Source organism: Hippichthys cyanospilos, chromosome 1 (genome assembly GCF_059441005.1).
Source record: "Hippichthys cyanospilos isolate Australia breed blue-spotted pipefish chromosome 1, RoL_Hcya_1.0, whole genome shotgun sequence".
Taxonomy (NCBI): Eukaryota; Metazoa; Chordata; class Actinopteri; order Syngnathiformes; family Syngnathidae; genus Hippichthys; species Hippichthys cyanospilos.
The window spans coordinates 24,426,340-24,440,200 of record NC_142369.1 but is presented as its reverse complement, the minus strand read 5'-3'; the positions used below and the strand labels follow the sequence as shown (position 1 = coordinate 24,440,200).

General features: G+C 41.6%; 2 protein-coding genes across 6 annotated transcripts in view; one reads left to right on the top strand and one right to left on the bottom strand.

Annotated features, from left to right (window-relative positions):
- Positions 1-63: 63 nt before the first annotated feature.
- Positions 64-3,710, top strand: dimt1l (DIM1 dimethyladenosine transferase 1-like (S. cerevisiae)). The gene is made up of 12 exons (XM_088430877.1): positions 64-232; positions 912-985; positions 1,055-1,141; positions 1,299-1,360; positions 1,435-1,528; positions 1,615-1,664; positions 1,734-1,857; positions 1,940-2,032; positions 2,103-2,167; positions 2,577-2,640; positions 2,731-2,837; positions 3,053-3,710. The coding sequence occupies exons 1-12, from the start codon at positions 175-177 to the stop codon at positions 3,093-3,095; spliced, it is 921 nt and encodes a 306-aa protein (XP_088287003.1). The 5' UTR covers positions 64-174; the 3' UTR covers positions 3,096-3,710.
- A 68-nt stretch (positions 3,711-3,778) lies between these two features.
- LOC148429769 (kinesin-like protein KIF2A) overlaps positions 3,779-13,861 on the bottom strand; it is a 17,750-nt gene continuing 7,667 nt past the window's right edge. For 3 of the 5 annotated variants that reach the window (XM_088430829.1, XM_088430855.1, XM_088430838.1), the window contains exons 4-22: positions 13,128-13,182; positions 12,729-12,842; positions 11,404-11,448; positions 9,803-9,903; positions 9,628-9,723; positions 9,494-9,548; positions 9,257-9,419; positions 9,071-9,161; positions 8,931-8,994; positions 8,497-8,588; positions 8,279-8,421; positions 7,985-8,189; positions 7,332-7,442; positions 7,174-7,241; positions 6,819-6,944; positions 5,581-5,755; positions 4,737-4,838; positions 4,483-4,621; positions 3,779-4,409 (exon numbers count right to left, since the gene is read on the bottom strand). In XM_088430829.1, coding sequence (XP_088286955.1) covers positions 4,309-4,409; positions 4,483-4,621; positions 4,737-4,838; positions 5,581-5,755; positions 6,819-6,944; positions 7,174-7,241; positions 7,332-7,442; positions 7,985-8,189; positions 8,279-8,421; positions 8,497-8,588; positions 8,931-8,994; positions 9,071-9,161; positions 9,257-9,419; positions 9,494-9,548; positions 9,628-9,723; positions 9,803-9,903; positions 11,404-11,448; positions 12,729-12,842; positions 13,128-13,182 — 2,046 coding nt within the window. In that variant the 3' untranslated portion in view covers positions 3,779-4,308. The remainder of the gene's footprint in view (positions 4,410-4,482; positions 4,622-4,736; positions 4,839-5,580; positions 5,756-6,818; positions 6,945-7,173; positions 7,242-7,331; positions 7,443-7,984; positions 8,190-8,278; positions 8,422-8,496; positions 8,589-8,930; positions 8,995-9,070; positions 9,162-9,256; positions 9,420-9,493; positions 9,549-9,627; positions 9,724-9,802; positions 9,904-11,403; positions 11,449-12,728; positions 12,843-13,127; positions 13,183-13,861) is intronic. The other 2 variants (XM_088430865.1, XM_088430846.1) reach the window with 2 other exon arrangements.

Sequence of the window (13,861 nt, the reverse complement as noted above, 5' to 3'; positions counted from 1 at the left end):
GTTATTGTGATTGTCTTACCAAATGTGGCCACGAGGGGCTGACGCATTTCTCAAACTATCTAGGCAGATACCAGCGAAGAAGAGTGCATTTGTCACACGTGTTTACCAAATAACTTGGAATAATTTACCACGTTTGTGCATTTCTGCTGGATTACTATCCACAAACTCATCAAAATGCCGAAGGTTAAATCGGAGAAGAAAAGCAGGCAGCATCAAGAGGTTAAAAATCAAGGTATGCTTGTTCCTTTGCGGAGTTCGTGTTGGCATTTTCCCGAAAGCTAAATAGACGATGCTGGTCTTACGAAATCCTTACACGTTAAACATAATTTTGAAGTATAACTGCATTAATTTTCATGTTCATGTGAGTAAACCATTTCAGTAAACTATCATATTGTCGTCTGTTTATCTACCTTAGAAGAAAATTCGTCTCCTATAAATTGCAGCAATTGATGGTCAAAAGCCTTCCTGCATATCTAAAAGATGAACGTGACAACTGCATGCACGACAGTAAAAGTAGTAACTACATATCTGAAGCGTAAAGTATAAGATGGTCGCACATTTTCATTCAATTCGGCGGTGAAGTGCAACGTTAATAGCCCTTTAGAGCAAAGAATGTCGATGTCTAATTCGATGCAACTGAAATACAGTATTTCAAGCTACACTTTTAAAGCACCAATGGCATTTGTTTTTGCGAGGCTATTAAAATGTCGCTGGAAAGGTTACACATTGTTGATTTTCAAATGGATTCATATCACAAAGGCACATCACTTGCCAAGACCTCTGAATTGCGTTTGTTTCCGGATTAGACGTGTTGTTGTTGTTGTTTTTTAACCACCTCCCGTGACCCACCCATTGAGAATCACTGTGTCTAAACATGAATTTAAAAATGACGTCTAATCTTTGTTTTTCAGGCATCATGTTCAACACAGGAATGGGTCAGCACATTCTAAAGAATCCTCTTGTTGTTAATAGCATCATTGAGAAGGTTAGCCTGATTGCATCTGTGTTATCTACCGGTAAGGTTGTTTATTTGCAATGCACACTTCATTTTCAGGCTGCACTGAGGCCGACAGATGTGGTTTTGGAGGTGGGACCTGGAACCGGTAACATGACTGTTAAACTGTTAGAAAAAGCTAAGAAGGTAAGAAAGATTCCTTTTCAGCATAAAATATCTTTAAAGTGTGCAATTTCATTGATTGATAAAAATAACGACGACTTTGTGACCCTTGTGAGAACAAGCCGTTAAGAACATGGATGTACGGATAAACAAAGACTACCCTGACATTTATGTGCCGCAGGTGGTGGCATGTGAGTTGGACTGCAGGTTGGTGGCTGAACTGCAGAAACGAGTACAATGCACGTGAGTGGTTGATCAGCTGTGAACCTTTCAAGGTGAATGTGTGATGTGTAAAAGCATGTTGTGGCCCCCAACAGACCCATGCAGACCAAGCTTCAAATATTAGTTGGGGATGTTTTAAAAACAGACCTGCCATTCTTTGATGTGTGTGTGGCCAATTTACCGTACCAGGTAAGCATTTGATTTCATCTTGTTGTGCGCAATTTAAAATGTTACAAATGCATATCATTTATGTGTCACATCTTACTTGCATGCAGATTTCCTCACCATTTGTTTTCAAACTGTTGCTTCACCGACCTTTCTTCAGGTACAAATTTTAATTTTGCCACAAACAAAAAACAGTAGTAGTTTGCAGCTCGTGCGTGCCCCCCCCCAGGTGCGCTGTGTTGATGTTCCAGAGAGAGTTTGCCATGCGCCTGGTGGCCCCACCCGGAGACAAACTCTACTGCAGGCTGTCCATCAACACTCAGCTTCTGGCTCGTGTGGACCATCTTATCAAAGTATCGTGTGCACTTTTAGTTAATTTGACATTCACAGAGAAGAAACACCAAGATGTTTTCTTCCTGTTGTTCTTTTGGGCAGGTAGGGAAGAATAATTTTCGTCCTCCTCCAAAAGTGGAGTCCAGTGTTGTCAGGATAGAGCCCAAAAATCCTCCTCCGCCAGTTAACTTTCAGGTTCAGTGTTTTGTTATGTTTAGACTGCGTAAAAAGGTGGAGATTCTCACATTAGATCTGTTCCATTCAGGAGTGGGATGGCCTGGTCAGAATAGCCTTCATAAGAAAAAATAAAACCCTCAGCGCTGCATTCAAGTGAGTATGGTTTAAAAGTTTGCAGTTTGGAATGAATGGTAAAAACCCTGATGCGGTTTATGCTTGCATTAAAGAACACTAAAAATTGGTACACTGCATTCTGGCCCAAGTGACATTCCAATGCACGTGTCATCTGGTGAAATGATACATTCAAACTACATTTTGGTGGCCTTTTATTATTAGCATTCTAAAGGCACGCCTGAGCAGAAAGCATGCTTTCTAAATCAGTGTCTTCCATGCCAAACTTGTGAGGTGGGCATATCTCGGAAAAAGGGCTCAAAGCCCACAGCATGAAAAACATTTGAGAGGAATTGGCCTTTGGTGTAAATAATGTCAATTTTTTTTTATTCTTCAGAAATGTGTTCAATTTTGAACTGTAAAATGAACCGTTTGATAATTGGATGTCCAGGTCAACCGCAGTGGAGCAGCTCTTGGAAAAGAACTACAGAATCCACTGCTCCGTACAAAATGTGGTGAGTGCATGGTTGGATTAGGCACATTTACAGTATTTGTCCCACAGTGGCTGGAATGCTGACACACCACCTTATGCTTCATCCCTACAGGAAGTGCCAGCAAACTTCAGCATTACTAAGAAAATAGAAAGTATTTTACAAGAAGCAAAATTCAGTGAAAAGAGAGCCAGGACTATGGACATCGACGACTTCATGGTGTAAGTTGGATACTCTCCCATTTTACTTTGTGCTAATCAGGTAAAAGCCATTCCTGCAAACATGTCTGCTCACATCAGAATGATTGTACAAGTCTAAATGACATACCTCTTAATACAAGCGACTGCGATGTTAATTACTGTACATCATGTCAAAAAAAAATCTCATTTTTCATGTGTTCATATTTCATATCCGTTGCTTGTGTTCTATTCCTCAGATTGCTTCATGCGTTCAACTCGGCGGGCATTCACTTTACCTGAAGTCGCACGGACAAGGAAGACATGCTGGGGATTGGTGTTCTACATGTCCAAAGATGGATTTTTTTTTTTTTTTTAATTGTACACAAAAAGTGGTTGTAACTGTACAAAAAAGCAAGTCAAGAACTCATATTGAGATTCTATTATTTCACTGAGCATACATGGACTAGGATGTCGATAAAAAAATCTACATTTCTAGAAAAACAGGCTCACTAAGGGCCAGTGATTTAAGGTTGTATCCGTGACAGATCATGAATGCATGTTAGCTATCTAGAGTTTAAGTTAAAACAAGGCCATTTGTATCCGTTCACCCAATGAGAATCAGAAATTTGATATGCATTATTGATAATGTATTATGTTCACATTGATTCCCATTGAGTTACTGTTAGGTGACCTTTTTAGAAAGAAGCTGGATAAAGCTCTTGGAGGTGAGAGTTAAGGTGAAATTAATTATAAAGGTGGATCATATACATAGCAAATACTCCCAATGGCAACATGATTCGAAAATTAATATGTCTACATAACAGTCAGTTCCAAAGTGACAAACATGTTTGTCACAATTGCTTCACTATTTATGGTATACTTATTATACTGAATAAATTGTTCCTAGCTCCGAAAGGGCTACTTCTTTTTGTTGTATTGATCTGACATCTTATGCCTCTTGCGACAAACACTGCAACTAATAGTGTTCTTCACTATACATTTATTGTTTTGCTTTCCAGTTGTTTTTATTAACAAATTGTAACGGGTGGAAAATGTTGAACATTAAGTTGAGAAACGCCGCATAGCATGAAATGGCACAAATGGAAGAAAACCACAGGTAAAAATGTTTCATGAACACAAGAGGAAGAAACATTTCCCCTGTCTGTCAGACTGCAAAACAGACATGATTATGTAGTGACAAAAATTGCGATGCCATAACACCAGTGCACATGCAGAGTGTACACGTTAGCCAGGGCAAACGTAAACACTGGTTTTGTGTGGCAAAACTTTGGAAACCACGTCCCAAAAGGTTCTGTTCAAAAGTACAAACAAGTATTAAAGAAAATAATTTAAGGAGAATAGGATTCTCGGGGGGAAAAAAAAAACTTTCCCAAGTGTTCTTCCTAAATTTCCTAACAAGACCATAGTGACACAGTCATTCTTTCTATAAGAGTTGCAGTTGTTTGAGCCTGTTGGGAAGGTCGGTCCTTTTATTTGTGCTTTGACAGTCTGTCTAGTGGTTGTCATTCCAAAGAGGACGTGGCCTTTTGGTGTTGATCTGCTTGCTGGCCTTCTCCTCCTCTTGGAGAGCACAGCGGAATGACTTCACTTTATCTGTGCGAAACAAAGCGGGGTCATTGTTGAATGGCGGCAGTCCTTGTTCGACGTGCGTTTGCTTTGGTCAAACCTCGGAGCTCGGTGAGGATGTCTATCTTCTGGTCCAGGATTTTTTCCAGCTGAGTGGCGTATGATTCCACGTCGTAGTCCACCACCTCTTCGGTCATCTTAAGGAGGCGCCTCTCGTCGTCCAGCCACCTGATGGACTCCTAGAAATCAGGAGAAACATTTTACTGCAAGTGAAGGACAACCTTTTTTTTCGGTAACGAAAGGAACAGATTTAAAGACCGTGGACTATATTTTAACTTTCCTTCGTGTTCTGACCTGGAAAACAGCCCGGTGGTCCTCTAGAACCTGTTCCTCCATTTCCACCAACTGAGAGACAGCCTCGTGGAAGGAGAAGAGCTGAGGAGACACTTCCTCCTCCTGGGAGACATTGCAAAGACATCCAGATTGCCCAGCTTTCATAACGATTCATACAAACTGACACTGCACAACGCTACTACATTTGACACAATATTGCAAATAACTACTCAAATGGCATCCGCACGTTACTATATCATACATGTATAAAATGTGCTAAATTCTCACGCTAGTTAGTGGATCTGTCATATGAGCTTTTTGATGTTTGTCATCATAAAGAATTTTAACATTCCGCTCACTGACCAATCACAAGATTATGAAAACATTGTACAATCTAATGAGAACCGATATGAAGTGTCATGAAAATTCAGCATTTTACAACGATGGTAATTTCCAGTTTTGATTGACATTCGCAGATTTCAGTTCCCAATTTTTGTTGTTGTAGTTGCCATTTTTAGTCGTGTTGTTTCCAGTATTTCCTTATTCACCAGGTGAGGCAAATTTGGATTTTTTTTCTTCACACTCCTAAAGCTGCCAACATCAAACGTTTCATTTTTTTTTTTTTTGAAAAGAGGGCCTGCCCATGCAGAGGGCCACAAAAATGTGTAGGGCGAGCCACAAATGGGCTGTAGTTTGGACACCTCTGCCCTATCACTATTGACATCTTTCTACACAGAGAAACAATTTGGTTGCTCATTCGTGGATTGTGGATAGATTATCGCGTCACCCCTCCATAAACTCTCATGGTACCTTAACTGGGGATCAGCGATACAAATATAAGCGCTAACAACCACAAATAACTTACGTTCTGTTCACAAAGCAGCTTGAGGTCATCTCTCTGCGGTGAACTGTTTTGCCATTCCTCTTCTAAAAAGTCCATCTGGTTGACGGCATGGTTGTTGACACGACCTCCCTCCATCACCTGATTGTTTTCCACAGCAACCAGCACCTGATTGTGGTCCACAGTAAGTTCCTTCACCCTGAGAGGCAAAGAATTGATGAGATTTTCAAAGAGGAACCCTTAGAAGACACTGGCGGCTGTTAAATGGAAGCAAACGGAGTGGGGTTGACTCGCACAAGATGGCGACATCATGGTAGCAGACGTCATGCAGAGGAACGGTCTGTGAAAATGTCTAAATAATCTGGCTGTGTTCTTTACGCCCGTAAAAAGTGGTTCATTCGTACATGCATAACAAAAGGGCGACACCAAGGTAAAAAAAATGTGGGGGTCGCAGTTGGCCAATACGATTGCAAGTCACATGCAGACAAAAGGAAGAAGGCTGAAAGATGATGGGTGTGTCCAAGGGTGCTGCAAAAATTAACCATGACAATGAATCATAATGTCTGTAGAACACATAGTGGCCACTTCATGAGGTAGGGGTGGTAGGAGGTAGGGACTTGCACAAGGAGATCCAATACAAGCGCTGTGGCTCCAGTACTAAGCCGACTTCGCACTCAAACAAATGCTCATTTCACAATTTTTTATTTTATGTTTTAAACTTCCACTATACTTAATGAGATGTGTGAATACAAAAAGAGGCATTTTCATTTGTCAGTTTTATTGGAGGGAAAACCATCTGGATGGATGCAACAAAATAAAAGACTTGATTTTATGTAACTACTCATTGGAGGTGCGCGGCCTGCAGGCCATAATTTTCCCACCCGTGAGGTTGACCCTCAAATCAGGTTGTCACAATGAAGTCAATTAAAAGTGGGGGGTGCAAAAAACAACATTCAAAGCTGCACCGTGATATGACATTTTTTATTTGATTGCCAAACTACATACTGGTATGCTGGCATGTTATTGTTTACTTGATTGTCTTAAGAGAAAGATCATTGTAAAACTTTACTTAGCTTCTATACAGTCACATGAGTGACACCACGGCATTGTACTGTACAGATTTTTGTCTGTATTTGATCACATTGTGCCAATGACTGCACAGATTTTTGTCTGTATTTGATCACATTGTGCCAATGTAAACAAAGAATACAGCTGAAAGCACATGGAGTTAGTGTTTGGGTGGTGCTGTGCAAGCACTTGACCTGCCAGGGGGAGTAGCAGCAAAGTCATCAAACTCAAAGGTATTGGTCGGAGAGTGCTCCGGGCGACTCTCCTGACCACCCTGAGAGAAGGGGATGTCTGACGGACTAATCCCAAACTCCTTGACTCTACGCCATTGCATAGACGGGCAGCATGGGAGAGGTGGGAAAGGGAGAGGCAAGAAGAGAGAGGGGATAGAGAGTCAGACAAGAACTCAGACAAGAACTACCAAAAGTAGGAAACAACTCCACTTCAATCATGAGAAGATCAGCTACTATTAACACAGTCTATGTAAAGGCAGCTAGGGATAGACTCCTGCCTTCCATAACAATGCACAGTTAAGGGGAACATGAGCACCTGTTGGCGTAGCGAAGTGTGTTGAGGGTATTCTCGCAGGATGTCATACCAGGAGAGATTGTTGCAATCTGTCCAAACAAAGAAAAAAAAAAACATTCAGACTTTGTGACTGTGTGAAGCTACAAGGCAACGTCTCTATAAAGAGCCAATGGACTCACCATGCACGTACGGGAATTTTCACCAATGAAGGAGTCTCGCAGAACCTGGGTTAGTTTACTAGCTCGAAAGGGAGTGTGTGGCTTGTTGCGACCCAGGGCCCTGATGCACTCCTGTAATAAGAGACAGGGACCACATTACACTTTTTATGTAGCAGTCACATCAAACAGTGAAGTGGCATAAAACAGAATTATTGCCCAGTGCTAAGTGCTGGTTTAAGTTTGGCAAAGCTTTGCTATGGCTCGCTACGTTAATGTCTATGTTGCTTTTGTCAGCTGTGGCTGCAGTTGCAGCTGGCTGCTTTGCATTTATGTGGTTGGCTAAACTTGAGATTCGCAAATGTGCTGTAAGGGTATTTTTTGTAAAGTAAAATTTAGCGTTCATTGGGCCAACACTATCACAGGCCCTTCTACTTTCACGTCTTCCTTTAGCTCCTGAACTTGCCCTACCACCGATGGTAACATCTTATGCTAAAAGCAATGACAGCCAATCAGCATCCACTTCAGGGTGTGATTGACTTTTGTTTTGCAACCCGCAAAAACTATAGCTCCAGAGGTCATACGGAAAGCATAGTAGAGATGAAAAACTGAATTAACACTATTAATGTTTTTACCTATGAGTGTAATTAATCGATCATTTGATCATTCCCACAAACCTTGAGAGCCAGCAGGCTTTTGTTAATCTCGGCACCCTCCAGGCGCGTCTGGCGGTCAGCACTAGAAGTATCGGCGCCCCTCTCATTTCCGGCCAGGTCGATGAGGGAGAACTTGCCATGGAGTTTGCCCTTCCTCCGAAGAATGATCTGAAAAACGGCGTGGCTGCGAGACGAGTGAGCGTTGGCTGACGTCTGCCCCGATGTCCTAGGGAAAAGAAAACAAGAATTGTTACTATGAACGTGGTAATAACCTGTATGCGCATTTAAATTGTTTCAACTTCTAACGCTGTATACCGGCAGCTGTTGCCCACTTCTATGAGTTTGAGGACCTCCTCTGTACACTTGACTTCCTTCTCCTGAAGCCCTACAACCTGCACTTGCTGTTTTCGGTCCTCGAGCACTCTCAGCTTACTTTTGCGATTCAGCAGGTCAAATACCTTACAAAATACAGATAGTGGTATGGACATGAATTAAATGATTTGGGGGGGTGTACCAAATTTATTTATTCTCACCTTTCCACTGTAGATTTCAAAAAAGGTTGCATACACTTGTAGCTCTAATTTCTTGTTATTGGGTTTCTTCAACATGAGAAATACATCCCGAGCTGGACACAAATAAGTAGGTTAAAAGCCAAAACACAACATACGAACATAACATTTTACATACTGCTGGCATCAGGTCGAAATCTCGGTCAAAACCCCCTTTTGTAGCGGATTTCCAGGGTTTTTCCAAAAATCGATACTACTAGCTTGTCCAGATGTGTGTCGCATTTACAAATTCTCAAAGAACCAAAGGTGTTAAAAATGGCTTCATCTTTTTCATGATGAAAAAGCCATTTTGGGGTCTCCCGAAAAGTGATCCTGGAGGCACCGTGACTTCACCGCACACCAGCTATCTTTTGGATGTTTAATAACAAACAATGTAGTACTAATGGTCTTTAACTTACCAGCCAATGCATAAATTCCTTTAGAGCAGTCTTGGTTCTTTCCAGAAAAATCTCCACCCATTGTCTAAAATTCACGAGCTGTTTTAGGAATTGAAACATGTCTCTCGATTTTTAATTGTAGTTCACATTAAGATACTCACATGAGTCTTACCACTTCCTGTTTGCCCATAGGCAAAACATGTAGCCATGCCCCTCTCAAATATGGTCTCCACTAACGGTCTGGCAGTGAACCTTGAGAGAGCATCATACAAACAATGTCATTAGGCGCACCTACTTGAGATTGAGGAAATGCAGAAGCAGGATAAGCAGCAGGAGACAAAACCAACTTGTAAACCATCTCATTGGTGGTGGCGTCGTCAAAGGCGTAGTCAAAGCGAAAGGTTTGGTTCTCTAAGAAGCGAGTCAGGTCCACCTTCTGTTTGGGTTCGTGTACCATCACCACGTCCTTGCTGGGAATAGTTATCACATCCAAATCCTTCATGGTGAGTTCTGCAACGAAGCCCAAAGAAGAATTGGTGACCCAGTCAACCCAATCGACACACATACGATTTGAGCGAGCCTACCTTTTCTATTCAGCGGACGCTTCCTCACGCATACACATATCCTATGTTCTTCAATCTGAGAGCCGTAACATTAAATTAGATTAGAAGGGGGTTTGTGATGTACTGTACATCAAAAATAATGTTTTTTTCCTCACCAGATCTGCGGTGGTTAAAGGCCGGTAGTCTAGACTTGCACGGAACTCTCTAATCATGCACATGATCTCATAATTAGGGATGGTTGTGTCCACCTCCTGCAAGAACATTTGGAGAGACAATGAAGAAAGCTCCCCAAACATGATTGCCTAAATGACTAGGTAGGCATCAATATACTTGAGCCCTCTTTTCCCTCAGCTCCTGCTGCTGGAGCCGTCGCTTCTCCCTTTTCTCCTGCAGCTTCTCCACCTCCTTCACACAGTTTGACTTCCTCCGTGCTGTCATGAGAGAAACAAGAACCTTTAGATTTCCACAGGCAATACGATTATTGGTCAAGGAGTGCGCAACACCCTGAAAGCAACTTTCCAAAAACAGCAATGGTAATAACATGACCACCATGCTCTTTGCATTGAACCTATCAGTGCAAATATGCACACAGGAAATGGAAAAAAGGGATTTGGTTTCTACACAGTCAAAAATTATCTGATCTTAATGTTGCTTCTTACATTTGTAAACTTACAACATTCAGCACTTTCACTTAAATATGAAGAGTATGAAGCCAGGTCCATAAAACCAAAATATTATCCATAATATTAGACTATAATACAATATAATATACACATTATGAAGACCATCATCTCAGTCTTATACCACTTCACTAATCTTTCTTCTTGTTGTGTTCCTTCTTAAAGGAGCAATAAAGACGATTCTGATTCTACTTCCCAATGATTTTCTCGCTCCATTTGGTGACAAGTGACAACCATCTTGACAACTTAAAGTGAAATTAGAGCAATGGTCCTGGTTCTTCTGCAAAGCATCACCTTTCCTTCTAAGAGGAGAAAAAATAAACTGCAATACACGTTTGGCCTGCTGCTATCAGAGCAGAGGTCTGACTAATCTCCTCTAATCTAGAAGGAATTAATGAGGTAGGTCAGCACCAAGAAGTAAACCGGGAAAGCACCATCATCCCTTGTGTATTCCTCAGATGCTGTTGGTGAAGCAGCAGCAGAATGAAGAGGGCACCACCAAACTCAAGCAAAAGCCTTTTTTTGCTGTACGTGCCAAGAAAAGTTACACTGTGTGCCAAAGACTTTTGCTTGTGCACTTAGAGCGACCAAAAAGCGCAGTGAAGCAGCAAATCGCTGTCAACTTTGTGGCTGTCATTCACAAATCTCTGCAGAGAGGTTTGACTCTGGCCTAGCTCACCAACACACCAGCGACATCAGAGCTCTAAATAGTACCCGGCAGACACTTTGGGTATGTAAGCAAATATTCTTCAAAGAAGAAGTCAAGACAAGTAGTCTAACCACAACGTTCTGATTAATCTTGCATTTGTGGATTATGAATTAAGCAGTAAAATTCACCTGGTTTTGATTCATCTCGGAGGGTGGCCATTTTGAACTGTTAACAAAGAAGTCCATCACAAATGCGCAGGGGTTAAACTGAGTCCCTCCGATAGTTAACCTTGTTAAGAAAACAGGTGAGCCATGATTGGTCGTTCTGAGTCCTCATGACATTTTCTGTCGATGGCAAAAAGGCTGCCCCCTGACCCTGACATGGATAAAAACGGCTAGATGTTGATGCTTAATTCATATTCCAAAAAGGCAACGTTAGAATCCTGTTTTTCGACTAGTGTGGGGCAATGTAGTATATATTGCAAATAACATTTCTGACTTGACTTCATCTTTAAAGTCAAGAGGACTGTCGTATTCTATTGGGAACTAAAATACAGCACCCAAAAAGGACTGGGGGCAATAGATATTGTCGGTGATACATACAAAGCTGTCCAATCTCCTTTCTGGTTAGTGGGTGATGTAAAGACTCTGAAATAAACATGTTCAACAAACAACATTCAAACTGCATGAACGTGGTCAAAAAACATGAGAACGATCACAGAGGGGGCATTTTTTCACATTAAACACATGGTAAAGTGAAAATGAAGTATTAGTTTAGATTAGCAGACAAAAAACTAACACCAGCCATACAAGGTAGTACAGTGGGCCCCCGTGTTACGAACTCAATCCGTTCAGCGGTTACGCTCGTAACTCGAACTGCTCGTATGACGGGCAATCCAAACCTATGTTAATTCGTGAATGCGTGCAACGCGTGCAAAAACCTTAGGTAAAAACATCACGACTTTATACACATATTAAAAATGAGTAACATAACCTACTGTACAGTTAATTAAATAACAAATATACAAAGGAAAAATGACATTTACCTTTGGGGCGACGTGACTTGAGCTGGGTGGAGGCGGAGGGGAGCAGAGACCAACCCGCAGAATTTATTGATTTATTTTCTTAAACGGGAACTTTTGTCAAACTAGAACTTATCACCAACAATTTCCTTCTCTTTAATCCATAATAGAAGAAGCTTCTCAATTTTGTTGTCGATCGAAGTCCGTCCCCCGGCAAGGAAAGTCTTGCCCTTAGAAGATTGCCGAGCGGTTACGGCCATACTCACGAGCAAGGTTAACTATGCGTGCGCCTCCTTGTATTTTTTTATTATCTCCTGCTTGGTTTCTATTGTCATCATCCTCTTACTTCTTCCTTTACCGCCACTTGCAATTTTAGAAGCCGTGTCTAACAGACAAAGTTTGCAAAGTCTTCACAACATTCCTTCCTTCCGTTTTTGACTGATTTTCTCTACTTCCTTCCGTCCCGACCAGCTGTGCCATCAAGCTAGATAAAGGCGTTCGGCCAATAGCATATCGGCATTTCTGTGATTGACGTGACGCCGGCCAATAGCATCTCCGTGAGTCAGACCGAGACTGTGATCTTAATCGACCAATAGCATATCGGCATCTCCGTGACTGACTCCGTGACTGACACCGTGACTGAGACAGTGACTGTGACATTGTAAGAGCAATATCGTTCAACGTTGCCGTGACAAGCTTCAACTACTGTTTTGAATGACTTGGCAAAGCGAAAATATATGAATGAAAACAATGGCCGGCATGTCAGATTGCTCGTAAGGCGAAAGGTCTGTGCGTAAGCGGGGGACAAAAAACTCCGCGGACCACGCTCGTAAGTCGAAATGTTCGTAAAAGAGGGTGTTCGTAAACCGGGGGCCGACTGTACTAAGGTGCAAACTTCAACGTTACCGTTCTGCAGCTGCTGTTGTGTGGGAGCCTGCGGCGGCTGAGCCTGCTGTGTTGGTGGGGTCAGTGCTGATTCAAATTGTTGAGACTGATGGGGTCGGGCCTGGGCCTGAATCACTGCAAATCGACAAAGGATGAGACATTGGGTTTTGTCAGGTCTAATTTACAGTATTTATACAGCGCTTAATTGTGCCAGAGCCTCTAAGGGCTGTTGTCTATCTCGTGTTCTCGAATAACATTTGTGCCATTTTTCCTCCGAATCGGCATTATGAGATTCTCAAAGGACATCAATATGTAGTTTGTGCTAACTATACGATAGGTATCATAATTTGGTTGCTTTTTTTAAGAACAACAAAATATGAAACAAAAATTATCCACTAAACTACAAAATCTGAAACAAACCTCTACTGTCCCTGGATGGAGTGTCGATCTTTGAAGGTGCTATCGTCCCACGGTTCTGTAAAAAAAAAAAAAAATTGTCAGTGAGAGATCACATTTATGTACGGTAATCCTTCGCTGTATCGCGGTTCATCTTTCACGGGTTCGCTGCTTCGCGGATTTTTTACAGTGTGGATATTTTTTTACAGCGCATTGTGCTCTTGACTCCTGATTGGCTCAGGGGCTTTATTGTTATCTCGAAATAAAATATTGACACTGTACTGTATTGGTTTTTCACTTGTCAATTTATTACAAAAGGCAAGAGGATCCAAAAGCTTGCTTTGTCTCTCCTGTGTCTCTCCTCTAACTGCCGTATGCGAACGTGCTAGTAAGCACATTGATTGACAGCTTGGTCTATGGGAGCCGATCATGTGACTCAAGTGTGAGCAAACGCGCACACTATGTAGACACGGACAGCAACGGAGAAATGCGCAGCTTTGGAAATCTGACTTTTACCAAGATTTCTTTTGCAATAAATTGAAATTTCAAGTGTATTGTTATGATATAAGAGGCTTCACTTTAATTCGATGTCCGGGCATATCCGTTTGTAAAAATCTTGCTCAGAAAAAGACTGGGACTGTGAAATACATGAGTGACTATGTTTCCAACTTTGTATTACTATATTAAAATGATTGTCTGAAACAAATTTGGGGCTTTAAAACAGATTTTGATTTTTGGTTTTATTCTATAGCTTAGTA

Bases quoted from the DNA above. Each gene is read 5' to 3' on its own strand.
- dimt1l (XM_088430877.1), top strand. From the start codon at position 175: ATGCCGAAGGTTAAATCGGAGAAGAAAAGCAGGCAGCATCAAGAGGTT. The intron at 1,858-1,939 runs GTATCGTGTGCA...TCTTTTGGGCAG, and splicing joins GTGTGGACCATCTTATCAAA to GTAGGGAAGAATAATTTTCG. The intron at 2,168-2,576 runs GTGAGTATGGTT...TTGGATGTCCAG, and splicing joins ACCCTCAGCGCTGCATTCAA to GTCAACCGCAGTGGAGCAGC.